The sequence below is a fragment of the Saimiri boliviensis genome, chromosome 9, assembly GCF_048565385.1.
Source record: "Saimiri boliviensis isolate mSaiBol1 chromosome 9, mSaiBol1.pri, whole genome shotgun sequence".
NCBI classification, from domain to species: domain Eukaryota; kingdom Metazoa; phylum Chordata; class Mammalia; order Primates; family Cebidae; genus Saimiri; species Saimiri boliviensis.
Window position 1 is genome coordinate 29748851 of NC_133457.1, and position 13199 is coordinate 29762049.

The 13199-nt window shown below is 38.4% G+C and overlaps 1 protein-coding gene across 18 annotated transcripts in view; it reads right to left on the minus strand.

The window, feature by feature from the left end:
• MECOM (MDS1 and EVI1 complex locus) overlaps positions 1–13199 on the minus strand; it is a 575892-nt gene that overhangs the window by 57406 nt on the left and 505287 nt on the right. For 9 of the 18 annotated variants that reach the window (XM_039480260.2, XM_010335686.2, XM_039480262.2 and 6 more), the window contains one exon: positions 4951–5085. In XM_039480260.2, the coding sequence (XP_039336194.1) occupies positions 4951–5085 (135 nt within the window). Of the gene's footprint in view, positions 1–4950; positions 5086–6248; positions 7666–7721; positions 7875–7988; positions 8996–13199 lie in introns of those variants that run through there. The other 9 variants (XM_010335690.3, XM_010335691.3, XM_039480258.2 and 6 more) reach the window with 6 other exon arrangements.

The following is a 13199-nucleotide window of genomic DNA, read 5'->3' on the forward strand; positions in this document are numbered from 1 at the left end:
GAAGGAGTCTAACAAATTACATTTTTGCAGTATATATAGCTAATCTCCTCTGCTTTTTTGCACAAATTGTACTAATTGAGTGATGTAGGAAAATGAATCTTTTTCTTAGTAAAATCCAAAGAAAATAATAATTGAGCCCATAATAAGCTCACGATATAATGCTATTCTAGTGTCACAGCAGTCTGATATACTCATTCACATGGACCCAAGGAGAGCAAACGTGGGGTGCCACATCAGCTATGATCGTCCTGGAAGCAGTTAAAACTTTATAAGGCAAAGCACAAATGAGAACAATGCCTGTTCCAACCGAAAACACTGTAGAGTCTTGTTGCTGTTCATTAACCACAAGGGAGCTGGCAGAATCCTTAAGTGAATTCTGACTTTGTATTCTCTGAGGGGCACTCATTCTTCTGTATCTCATTTCTTCAAAATATACATCAGGCATTAGATAATCTCTTATCGACACATTTCTTTTTATTCAGAGTGAACAGCAGACTTCTCTTATTCTACTTACTAAATACCAGCTGTCAAGGGCCTACTTAAAAATGAAAGGACTTATCACCTTGTGTAAATGACAAGATTAATAATGTCTTGGGTTTCTGAGAACTTTATTCTACTCATAGACCATGTTAGGGCAGGCCAGGAGTTTGAATGAAATTGTGTTCCTTCTTACAACACAGAATACACACACACTTACATATACAAAACATTACCCCAAAGTACTTGCCCAGATCATTCTAATTATCAGTGGAAAGGCAGGTTTCATTTAAGCCTAAAAAGTCGACTTACATAAATTGTGTTAATTATAAGTGGAAAGGCAGGTCTCATTTAAGTCTAAAAAGCCAATTTACATAAATTGTATCTTAGTGACTCTCTGATTATTACCAATATGGTTTCACTATGAAGAAGTATTAGAGTAAAACTGTTGTGTCCAGAGAACTACTCCGTAAGTACCCAAACTTTGTGAATCTATTTAAACATGAGAACTGGCCTTGTTTGAGGTGGTTGGGGATCTATGGGAAGGTAGCGCTGCTTCTGATCCAGGTGAAGGGTATATGTGGGGTCAAAAGGAGACTTATCAAAAGATGGGGAGAGAGGCAAGAACAGGGTGAGACCAAGTCTAAAGCAATGAGTTGTACCCACCAATCAAAATGGTTTGTAAAAGTAAGAGAGCTACAAGACTTTAAAGGAAAGAATATCAAAATAACCAGTTTAAAAAAACAACAACAACAGTAAACCATTTAGATGATTGGTCTACTTGACATTAAACACATGGGTGCTTCTGTATGTAAATGAAACCTGTTAATAATGAAAAAACAAAAAAACATTTTAACGTTTCCTCTGTATTTTGGTCCTCTTGAGGACCTAGTCCGGAAAGAGATTTCCTCAACAAACTCTCTGCTTTTGCTCCTACCCTGCTCTGCCTTTCAGGGCCAGTTCTTGCTCCTGAAAGCAACCAAGAATAATTTCAGGTTGTTAGAATGTAAATATTTAAGCATTGTCTGTCTCAGTAAAAATTTCCAGCCAAGCACCGTGCCACAGCCATAGAACTATGTAGCATTTTAGAGAAACTTTAAGGGAAAAAATAACTAGAATATCAATGATAAAGAGACTTGGGTGTATTTAATGGATCTACTATTTTATGATTTGAGTTTGACTATGGCTCAATTTACTAGTGTCTTTGGTGTCGCTTCTTTCATAGAGATAAATTACTGTAGTTAATACATTTTTTCAGGGGTGAATAAAGATATCAGTCAGAAGCCACAGCTACTTAGAAATTATGATTTAGCAGTATGATGTCAATGTTTTCAGAATGCATATCTCCAAAAACATCACTGCAATAATTTTGAAAACATGAATTGAAAGAGACGTCTAAAATCAGAAAACGTGAGTCTTTCTAGGCAGCACTGACAAGAAAGCAAGCTGCCACAAAGCATATTCTATCTGAAAAAAAAAATCTGAAATGAAATAACTGGCAGAAACCTACTAGAAAACTTAAACTCAGGAAAATCCCCCTAACTAAAGTGCTAGTAGAAAGGAATGGGAAAAGTGTTAACTGAGTGGCTTTTGTTTTTATTTTTTTCTGATACAAAATAGATTACATCTTTTATCAACTTTACTTAAAAACCAAAATCTATGCTGTTTCGAGAACTTCTTCACCCACAAAGATATCAAATACAGGTTATCCAGCATACGACATTTTGATTGTCCTGTTACTATCAAACTGTATTATCATCTTAGCAAGCACATTTATTTTCTTTAATATGGCTCCTCCATATCATTACAAACAGATCCGAATTGATTAAACTTGATCTTTAACATTAGAACTTTTAAAAATATGTATTTTTGAAAAAGTAAACTAAAATTTATATACCCTTGTTTTGTTCTGGGTAATCTTTTTCTTTCTTTATTAGATGACCTAATTATCATGACTAACTTGCAGCTGAAAGCTTCATCTGAAAATCCCTCTTTTTTTTTTTTTTTTTTTGAGATTCCAGGATTTATACCTGTCTTGTTCTTGAAATTCATTTGATAAACTTTAGCTGTATCTAAGAATCAGAGCAAGGAGAAACACTTTACAATTTCTTGTAGAGCATTCCATTTGCTCTTGTGTTATACAGGTAAATTGATGTCATTAATGCTTAATAATTACTCCTATACCAGGGTCTTTCTCTATAGCTAAATACTAAATAAAACTTCCCTCAATGGGAGTGTTCATTATGTGGTGAGTTGTGCTTATTCGCCATTTGGCAGTTCCTATTCCTCCTGGAAAAGAGAGCAGAAAAACAGACCTAGAGAATCCCTTTAGTCAGCTCTTTTATCATTGTACCTAGTCCTACATTCACATATCAAAGTTGTCTAGAATTGCTAGTTTTAACTGGATTTTAGAATATGCATATGTGCTTATAGGTGAATATGCTTATAATACGTGCACACACAATTTGGGTGTCTGTTCCCTTTTGTCTTGTCAATTGGGCTAAGAGTGATTATATACATACATGTTATCCTACAAATCTGACATTTACCTCTGACTTTCCTCCCTTGTTATTTATGGATGAATCTACTTGAATTTCATAGTTATATTATTTGATATGCATTCTGTTCGCAGCTTAGATTTCTGTCAGCATAATATAAAAGTTAAAAATTAGCACTTAAGAAAAATATGTGTCTAATATTGTCCTTATCTGTTTGCCCAGATTATTTTCTCTGATTATTTAGTCAAAATAAGTAAACATGCTATTGATTAAGGTATAAAACCAGCATATTTTCTTTTGAAAACAATGCATTTTACAATGCGTATTTCAAAAGTAACTATGGTGAAATTTAAATGCCTACTCTAATAAGTGGCCTCATCATAGTTAGAAACAGGAAAACAGTTTCCTTTTTTTAATGCAATCAAGATTCCCAATGATAAGAGTATATTTATTATAAAACACTAGACATATAAATATTAAATGAAAAAATGACTACAAGTGGGCTTGGATTGGCTACAAGTCCCATTCTTAAATCATCTTTTCACTGATTCTAGAACAGTTTTATGTAAGGAAATAGCTCCCATTGCCAATAATTATGAATAGCAAACAATTATTATGACCTAAAACTATCATTTGAGGTCCTCAAGTTCCTTTTTTAAGAAGTATAACATTAATTCCTTCACAACACCTATGTATTTCCCCCATCTGCAAATAGTAGGTGATCAAAAAATATTTGTTGTTGATGGTGACAGTAGCTCATATGATAGACGGGGTATTTTCTGCTCACAATCAATAGCTAATTTAATAATGTTTTCCTTTGTCAATAATGCCTCTTGTTTTCTTGTGGCAAGGAGAAAAAGCAATTGATTAGTTTATTATTTTTGATATATGTTGCAGATTTTTAAATGATTCCCATTTAAACCTAATTTTACAATTTACTGCCTCTTACACAGTTTAGTCAGTAAAAATTATCTGGTAGCTGGTAAGATGCCAAAGAAAAATCTCATAATGATGAATGAAATAGAGTCTTAGACCAATTGACACTAGCTTTATTTAACAGTTTTCAATTGGAAACATTTAATTTAAACTATTCTTTCCCTTGATGGTGATTTCATAGTAAATTTGCCAAGCAACCACTTCAATATGGTCTTTGAAACATATTTGATTTAGGAAACCATTGGGTTAAAAGAAATAAATGATTATAACATTAAATTCTAAACCAACAATGTTTATAAAACAAAAATTAATGGGCTGAATTTCTTGTTATTTCAGGTATTGTCATATCATATTATAAGATTCATAACCTAATTTTATTAAGTGCAGAAGAGTCTGTTTCATGATATTTTCATGATCTTTATTTCATAGTTACTGTTATTAAAGTCAACCCCACTGCTTGGTCCTCCATAAGGTCACAAAGCAATTTCCAGCAGGGTTATTTTTAAACTTTTTAACATATACAAAAAAAATTACTTTAATTAATCTAAAAATAAGTGTTCTCATTTATAATTAGGCCAATCTATAAAATGCATAATGTACACACCGATATCATACATATACATCTCAAATGAAACCTATATAACGTTTCAAGTATATCACTTCCAATTTCTGAATAAATTCACAAGATGTTCTTGATTAGCTCAGTACCTTTCATGAATGTACCTACTATGATAGCAAAGAAAAAAATGAACAGTAGGCAGTAGTAATACTCGGTTTTTAAATCATTCAGTCATACTAGGAAAACTGGTGCATTTATGAAGGATACTAGTACAAAGTGAATAGACTACTCAAAGAATGCAAAGAAAGTAGTAATAAACGTGACTTGGTTCTGCATTTTACTTATATGTGTGCATTATCTTTCACAATACCAACAAACAGGCCATAAGGGTCTACTGCAGCTCACTGTTATTTTTATTCTTCAGGCTTCACTGATACTTTAGTGCTCTCAAGGAAAGAGAAGAAAATCTTTACAACATACCTGATCATTTATCTGGCATGCAACGAGGTTGTGCTGATCATAACAGCCAGCGAATCTAATGTACTTGAGCCAGCTTCCTACATCTGGTTGACTGGCATCTATGCAGAACTTCACATTGCAAAATTCATCTAAGATCTGGAGGGAAGAAGATGAGAGCAATCAATTGCCATATTGGCCCACCCATTAAAATAATCAGTTGTTTGAAAATATGTTATTGAAATGTATATTCCTTCTTCGGATCCTTAAAAAAAGTCAGATTGCAGGCATATTAACAGAGAGGAAATGAGAAGTTACTTTGAAAATGACAACATACTGCTTTTTTAAAAAAGGAATAAAGCACTTGCAATTTGTTACAAAAACTGATGAACTGGTTTCAAAAGTGCTTCTTTTCGTATAAATAAATTAGTGCTAATTTTATCCAATGTGATTTTCACACACAAAAAATTGAACAGCATATATTAACATAGTATTTCTAAACATTATAGTCAATATTTCATATGTGTATAGTCTCATGTAAGCATATATTTTCACATTTATGCACTTTAATTTAAAAACTTTTATCTAAATTTTTTCTTCATAGCATTTCATCACCATGAAACAATTAAATCACACTCTTAATTGAAGGAGATAACAAGATTTGTCTTATTGGTGCTGTCAACCAAACTAAAGAAAAACAAATGAAAATAATCGATTAGGAAATACTCATGAAAAGTATGACAAACTCAGGTTTTAGTTAACACATGTCAATGCGTGTTTCAATATTTTGGCTAGTGAGCAAAATAACAAAGCTGGCTCTTTGTGAACAAATAAAAATATATTAAAATACTGTAACATACTGCTATCATTAGGTATCCTTGTATATTGTTATTTTTCATGAGATTTTACATTTGGCCCAAATAAATGTTAATCATTTAGTTAGGACACATTAAACAAAAATTGAAGTGGCAAACTTCAGTTTTTAAGGTCTTGTGTACTTAAACCAAGCTATTCTGATTCATTAACAGAAATAATGTCTTAAACATCAATATTAAAAGCTGTAGAGTTGTTGACCTGATGGTGAATAACTACAAAGGCTGGTAATGTTATGTCAATCAGTTAATGCAAACTAGGAAGTTTCCTATCAAAGACTAAGCAATATACCTAGAACAAAAATTAATGAATTAAATAACTCCTACAGATCTCTGCTGTATGCATACCTACATAAAAGTTAAAATTAAACTCTTTAGTACTGAGACCAAAAGCAATTTTGCATAGAATTCAGGTAATCATCCAATTGCAGATTCAAGTCATTAACTCACCATAAACTTCAAGAAGAACCCAGTGCTCTGAGGGCTTTAGTCAACAAGCATTATGAATAAGCCTTTGGCCATGAGGAAATTGAAGGGCAATAAGTCGTCCCACAATTTAAAAAAGAAAAATCGAACATAAGATAGGGATAGTAATTGCTACACATGCACACGCACACACACACACACACACACACACACACACAAATCAAACTTCTTTTTCAAGGACACCTCTTCACACTAACAACGATGAAAGTGTACACTTAAATATCCTCTCTATTAAGAAAGATAAATTCTAAAAATTTGTTATTAATAAAATTACAAATTTTAAGATGTTTCTTCAACTCTCAGTGCTGAGTAAGTCAAATGGCAACTTGAGATTTCCCCCTAATCCCAGATGTTGAGAAGGTACATAAATAACAATAGCAATGCACATTTTTAAATAGTAAAAAGTTGGGGGTTTTTGCTGGGTTTTGTTTGTTTGCTCATTCTGTTTGGGTTCTGGTCGATCTTTTGTTGTTTGTTTTCTTGACTGGCAAGAAAAAAAAAAAAAAAAAGGCTGTTCTCCTGACGCACCAAAGAAATATTTAATAAAGGAAATAGAATAAAGCCAGTGAAATGCAACACTAACTCCATTTCATATTTGCAGAAAGATGTGGAAAACTTGTTAATTTCAAAGTCAAGAAGCATCTATCCCCTTAGCTTTCAAACATTCCCTTTTACAGGAGCAGGGAGTTAAGTATTACATATACTGCACATAAAAATTGTAGGTGTAACTTTATTCCGTGTTAACATTATTAGCATTGCCACTGTCAACAGCAAAATTAATTTTAAAAAGGTTTATTTCCAAAGAATGTCTTCTTACATAATGTGTTACATGATTATTCAAAGATTTCACCATCATATTAACATTCTTCCTCTCAATATTCTTGCCCCAAGACAAAAGCTTAGCTTTCTCCAGAAACGTTTGCCCCCTGGGTGAATTATTCACTTTTGATTTGCTAGGAGAACTGCATTTGTCTCCCAAATGTCTTAATGGTGTCGGAAATCTCGAATAAAATAAAGTAACGACACATCTTCAGTCATTTCATATAACACACTCCTGTGTTTTTAAAAGCTGTCAAGCTCCAAAGATAGCTTAAAAAAAAAGGTGGGGGGGAACCTTTAGGTAGACTGTAGAGAAAGGCCCTTTCAAAAAAACCAACAGCAAAAGGGGGAAAAAAAAAATCCCCACAATCTAGCCAAAGGGTCCGAATGTGACTTTCTCGCGAAGCAGCACACGATGTTGGACAGCAAAGCTGTTACTTGGCAAGGTGGAACTCGGCCGAGAGCGGCTCCAAAGTCGCGTGGCCAGTGCCAGGAATTCAGATTTTGGCAACCGCACCTTCTGAGTCCCCGAAACCGACGGACAGAGACACACGGAGGGAGGGGAAAGAGGAGAAGAGCGCAAGGAAAAGAGGCCGACGAGCCGGCAGAGAAACCCACCGAAGGCCGGACGACCCACCCCGGAGACGTGTCCAGACCGCACCGTTTCGCAGGAGGAACAAGGAAATCCCCCGGCTTAGCAACGTAGATAAGCAGCAGGGCTCCGCGATACTGAGGGCGAGGAGGAAAGGCGGCGGGGGGCGGGGGGCGCCCCGAGAAACGGTGCCCCGGCAGGAAACTGTCCAAAGTGACAAACTTTCACATCGCCCAGACTTTTTTTTTTTTTTTTTTTTTTTTTTTTCCTTTTAAAGTGAGGAGTTCTCTTACCTTTAGGTTTCTATGGCCTCAACTCAGCAATAATAGGCAATCACAGAAGAATCAAAATAAACAAAATAAAGCAATCAGCAGCCCCCAACGCTCCTGCACGAAAATCCTTTCAAATGATCCCGAGCAACATTTCGAGATGTTTAAAAAAATAACAATCAAATAATTTTGAAAAAGCCTGGCGTCTCGGTTTCCACATGGGTCTCTGACAACTTTGTCCGTCTCTAGGATCTGCTCTCCAGGACCGCGCGTTTCGGATTTATTGTCCGCCAACAGTGTATTTTTAATACAAGAAATGAAGTCTTCTGCCGTCTGGGTGACCCGGGTTTGGTGTGTTTTGGTTTTTCCCCCTTCCTAAATGAGCTCGGAGCTATTCCTTCTGCTTCACATCACCTCCCTCTTTTCTCACTTTCTCTTGCTCTTATCAGCCCGATGTGTAATGAAAGTTATCTGAGACCCACTAAAACTTCTTCTACTTCTCCTTCCCAGTTCCTCGGGGGGGAAACAGGCAGGAGGAGGAGGGTTTGAAAAGGTGGGGGGCCCGGGGAGGTGAGGGGAGCTCTAGCCCTTTTCAGATCCTCCGCAGCGCCTTCGCGGGTCCGGGACCCTCACGGGATCGTCCCCTTTCGCAACTCCAAGCTCAGCCGCCGGGTTTCTATTTCATGAACTGTCTCTTTAAAGAGGATCTGCTCGGCCATCCAGAAAGAACCCGGGGCGAGGGAGAAAGGGAGCTATCTCCCGCCGCCCAGAATGATCGGAAGCCAGACTCCTCTCTCAGTAAATTTTTAAAGTGACAGCAGCCTCCTCTGGCGGGAGAGGTCACAAAAAGGTCGCCAAGACCCAAGTCCTATAGGGACAGACTGATTATGGATGCACCATCCCCCTTAAACATGTAGATTTCTCCGGGTAAACAACCAATGGGGAGATCTCGCCAGGCAGGATTTCTTTCCCCAGGGAAATAGCCTCTGTTTCGTTGTCCTGAAAGCACAAGTGTGTGGTGTGTGTGTGTGTGTGTGTGTGTGTGCGTGCGCGCGCGTGCGAGTGTGTGTGTGTGTGTGTGTGTGTGTGAGAGAGAGAGAGAGAGAGAGAGAGAGAGAGAGAGAGAGTTATGGGGGATGGGAGGGATGGGGAACGGTGGAGAAGTGCTTTCAGGGGTGTGAGGGTGTGTGCACCGAGGCAGGAGGGGCGGGGTGGGGGGGTAGTAGAAGAGAGGTAGCGCTGGAGGGGGCGAGGATAAAGCTTAGGGAATAGGGACGCTCGTTCAGACTAAATATAAATAGTTTAGAAATTTTCAGAAAACACCAACATCAAGAGTGAAAAGTTGACATGTACATTTCCAGTTTTCTACTAAGCATTAATTTTTTTAAAATTGAAACTCGTACTCTAATTTATTCCCTTCATTCTTGTCGCTAGGTCAGAAGGGCTTGCAAAATGTTCAAATCATATTTTTCTTAAAAGATATTTTAGAATCTGAAAAATTATTGTCATACAACCCGCCCAAATAGCATATTAAGAGTTTAAAGAGATTGATGACTGTCTGGTGAGTTTTTGCCATTTTCTTTGATACATTAATTGTTTTGATACAATTTTTTTGATACATTGATTAAAACACCATGAAGGCCCAAAAGTGGAATAAGCAATTTGACAACTCAGATTATTTTTGAACTGTTAACATTACAAATGCTCCTTTTAGTGATCGGCACTATACTATGTTTGATAACTTTCTAATACATATTGGGTGCGTTTAAACCAACACATTGCAGAAAACACATTGGAAGAAAGAATATAGGGATCCATGGCAAAAAAAAAAAGGGTCTACAGATTTCCTTGTGGTCAACCTTGTAAGATTTAGTAAATCCCACTGGCTAAGTGGAAGTAAATGTGTTTTTATCACAAAACTCCATTCATAAAAACAAATGGACAAAATCCAACTCAGCTCAACAATGGAAAGTTAAGCAAAGTAAGCGAGTCTAGGGACACTTTCGGAGGAGAGGTGGAGCACGAGGGGCTGGAAAGCGTGCTGACGGTTAAACTTTAGCTGCAAAAGGGATAACGCAAGTGCCACCCACTTTTTGTTTTCTCCAAGTGCAAATAAACGTGTAAAGCCAGTAGAACTATATTTCCCCAAAACGCTGATTTAAAAACAAAAATAGTAGCAAAAGGGAGGGATTGGGGGAGAGAAAATGACAAGAGGTGGTGACTAATTCGTTTCGGTGGCCTGTTATCTGTGACATTGAACTGTTATTTCAGATAATGGCCATTGTTTGAGAGAAAATCGCACAGCAGTGGTAGGTAGGACAGGAAAAATCCTTTGTAAATAACCTAAAACCCGGTCAGATATTCCCATAGAGTTGGGCGCTTGAGAACCTTTAAGAGCTCCGGGTTTGTGGCCATTGATTTCCTGCCCTTCCTCAACTTGCCCATTGTCGGAGCTTTTTTTTTTTTTTTTTTTTTTTTTTTTTTTTTTTTTTTTTTTTTTTTTTTTTTAATTTAGCCATAAATTGGACCGGCTCGAGCTATGAGCTGTTCTATTTTCTTCCTGTCAGGATGAGGGATTTGTTTTATGATGCATTGTGTATTAAATACAAGTAATCTGGGGAACCGATTGCTTTAGACAGTGTGGCCTGATCAGGGGGTCTGGGAGCTCAGTGCCCCAACCCCCGCCCCAGCCCTGCAGCCCCCACCCTCTTGCCCTTTACAAAACTGCTTTCAAAACGAGGAAACGTCGGTAGGTAAACAAAAGGTCGTGTGGAATCACTGGCAGGTCCTGGCTAAATTAGGATTTCATGGAAAGGGCCTCCGAGTTTTTTTTTCCCCCTATATTGGTTTCGGGTGGGGGAGGCGGAGCGACTTTCAAGGTCTGGATACTTGCAGGTACTGCAGGCGGCCGGTAGATGGCATCGCGCTCCGAAATAAAGCGCAGCGCGGGCGGCTCCAGCCACCCAGGTGAACCCGCCTCTGCCCGCCAGGCGCGGGCACCCGGCTCTGCCCTCCGCCCCGCCCGCCGTTCCGCGTCCTGAGCCTCACAACCGGAGGAGGTCACACTGCAGTCCAGGCCTGCAGACTCCAGCCTGAGAGAAGACTATTCCTACGTCTCAACTTCTCCCCAAATACAGCCAAGAGTGAACGCCTATCCTCCGAGACCTTGGAAGATGTACCTAGAAGAATGGCGAATTCATTGCATCATCATTATTATTCTATTAATATCACCATTATCGTCATGATCAGTCTTGTTCTCCACTGAATAAATTGTGAAAAAGACTAAAGGAAATCATCAGAAGGACCTGAGCAAAGGAGGCTAACAAAACGCTAAAGCTCTGTCTCTCCTCTCTCTCCTCTCTCTCTCTCTCTCTCTCTCTCTCTCTCTCTCTCTCTCTCTCTCTGTCTCTGTGTGTGTGGGGGGAGGGGTGGTGGTGGGGTGTGTGTGTGTGTGTGTGTGTGTGTCTGCCTGTCTGTCTCTCCCCTCTCCCCCGCCCCCATGACACTCCTTCTCTCCTTTGGGTACATAACAATAACTTCATGTAAAGGCAGAGTCATCCCACTTATTCTTGACACAACTTGAAGTTTAAAGACTTCTGAAATCCTACAGTAGTTGGACTGGCCCTGTTTCTCACGAAAGGGGCCTCTTGCGGCCCGGCGCGGTGGCTCACGCCTGTAATCCCAACATTTTGGGAGGCTGAGGTGGGCGGATCACGAGGTCAGGAGATCGAGACCATCCTGGCCAACATGGTGAATCCCCATCTCTACTAAAAAAAAAGTAAATAAATAAATATAAAAAATTAGCTGGGCATGGTGGTGCACGCCTGTAGTCCCAGCTAATCGCGCGGCTGAGGCAGGAGAATCACTTGAACCTGAGAAGCAGAGGTTGCGGTGAGCTAAGATCATGCCACTGCACTCCAGCCTGGTGAAAAAGCTAGACTCCGTCTCAAAAAAAAGAACAGAAAAAGCGGGAGGGGGGCTTGCTATTTAAATAAGAATTCTTTAGAAGACCTGATCCATCTTCCCCAATAAGTGAATGAAACAGGAGAGAGGATTAGAGGAAAAGGTTTTTGCAAGGGGCTTGCTTCTCCCCGGTTAGCTTGCTTTCCATCAAAAGGTTTCTAAAACAATAAATAAATACAAGGAGCCAAATACCACCACCAATTCCCTTTATTCCTTGGGATTTCTGGTGAAATCTGTTTACAGTAGTTCCCAGTTACAAATTAATCTGCAAAAGCCGCTGTCTGCTCAGCAGTAATCAGTAACATGCGTGTTCTGCAGTGTTTAGCACTGCCCTTGAAATGGGCTATTAAAAATAATGGTTTTACTATAATCTCAAACCAGCTTTAATTTGCAAACATGTATCAGGACAGATGATCTAAATATTAAGGGGATAGAATAGGAGAACAAACTATAACAAATGTATAGCTTCGGGGAAAGCAGAAAATGGAATGATTCATCAGTGATGTTTAAAAAGAGAACCAGATTTTAAAAACATTTTTCCAGAAGGAATGATTATTTTTTCTTTCTTGTTCTGTTAATTGTTGTTTACCAGGAAAAGGGCATTGGAAAATACGAGGGTTGAGTGTGAGCTGATAGATTTTCTGGGAGTTGTAAAGATCCCCCTTTGGCTGATGGCAGGGCTGGGGTGGGAGAGGTTAATGTGTTTTCTTCCTGATTTGAAAAGGGCATAAACCCTCCTCAGGCCCCTTCCTTCCTTCCCCAGCTGTGTGGATTGCAGAATCTTTAAAAAGCCCAAAGATTTCCAATAAGGCCACTGGCTCTGCCTTCATTGTGTAACTGTTTATTTAAAATAAGTCAATATATTAGTTAAAGCAGTAAGAAGTTAGTGCTCCAGTATTCAAGTGATTCCCACAAGACTGTAAACTGATGCCTCTTTTAAGCCTTAAACTTCATGGTCGTCCCAGAAGTAAAAGTTCTGCTAATGGAGACCCTATGGGCATGGTACATTCCAGCACATCATTAAAGGAAAGAAAAGCAGTCCAGCCAAAGCCAGATGAAATGACTGCACTGTCCACTTTTAATAGGCTTCCTGTGGACAAACAGCACTGTAACACTCTGCAGAGGACAATATTTAAAAACAAGACAACTTGCTGGCAGTTTTCAATACCGTAAAGTTAATAAAGTATGTTCCCATTCACCCTGACATTATGTTGTTAGTTTATAGAGGAAGGCACTTTATAACCTCAGTTTAAGTTCCTTTAATTCTGCAGC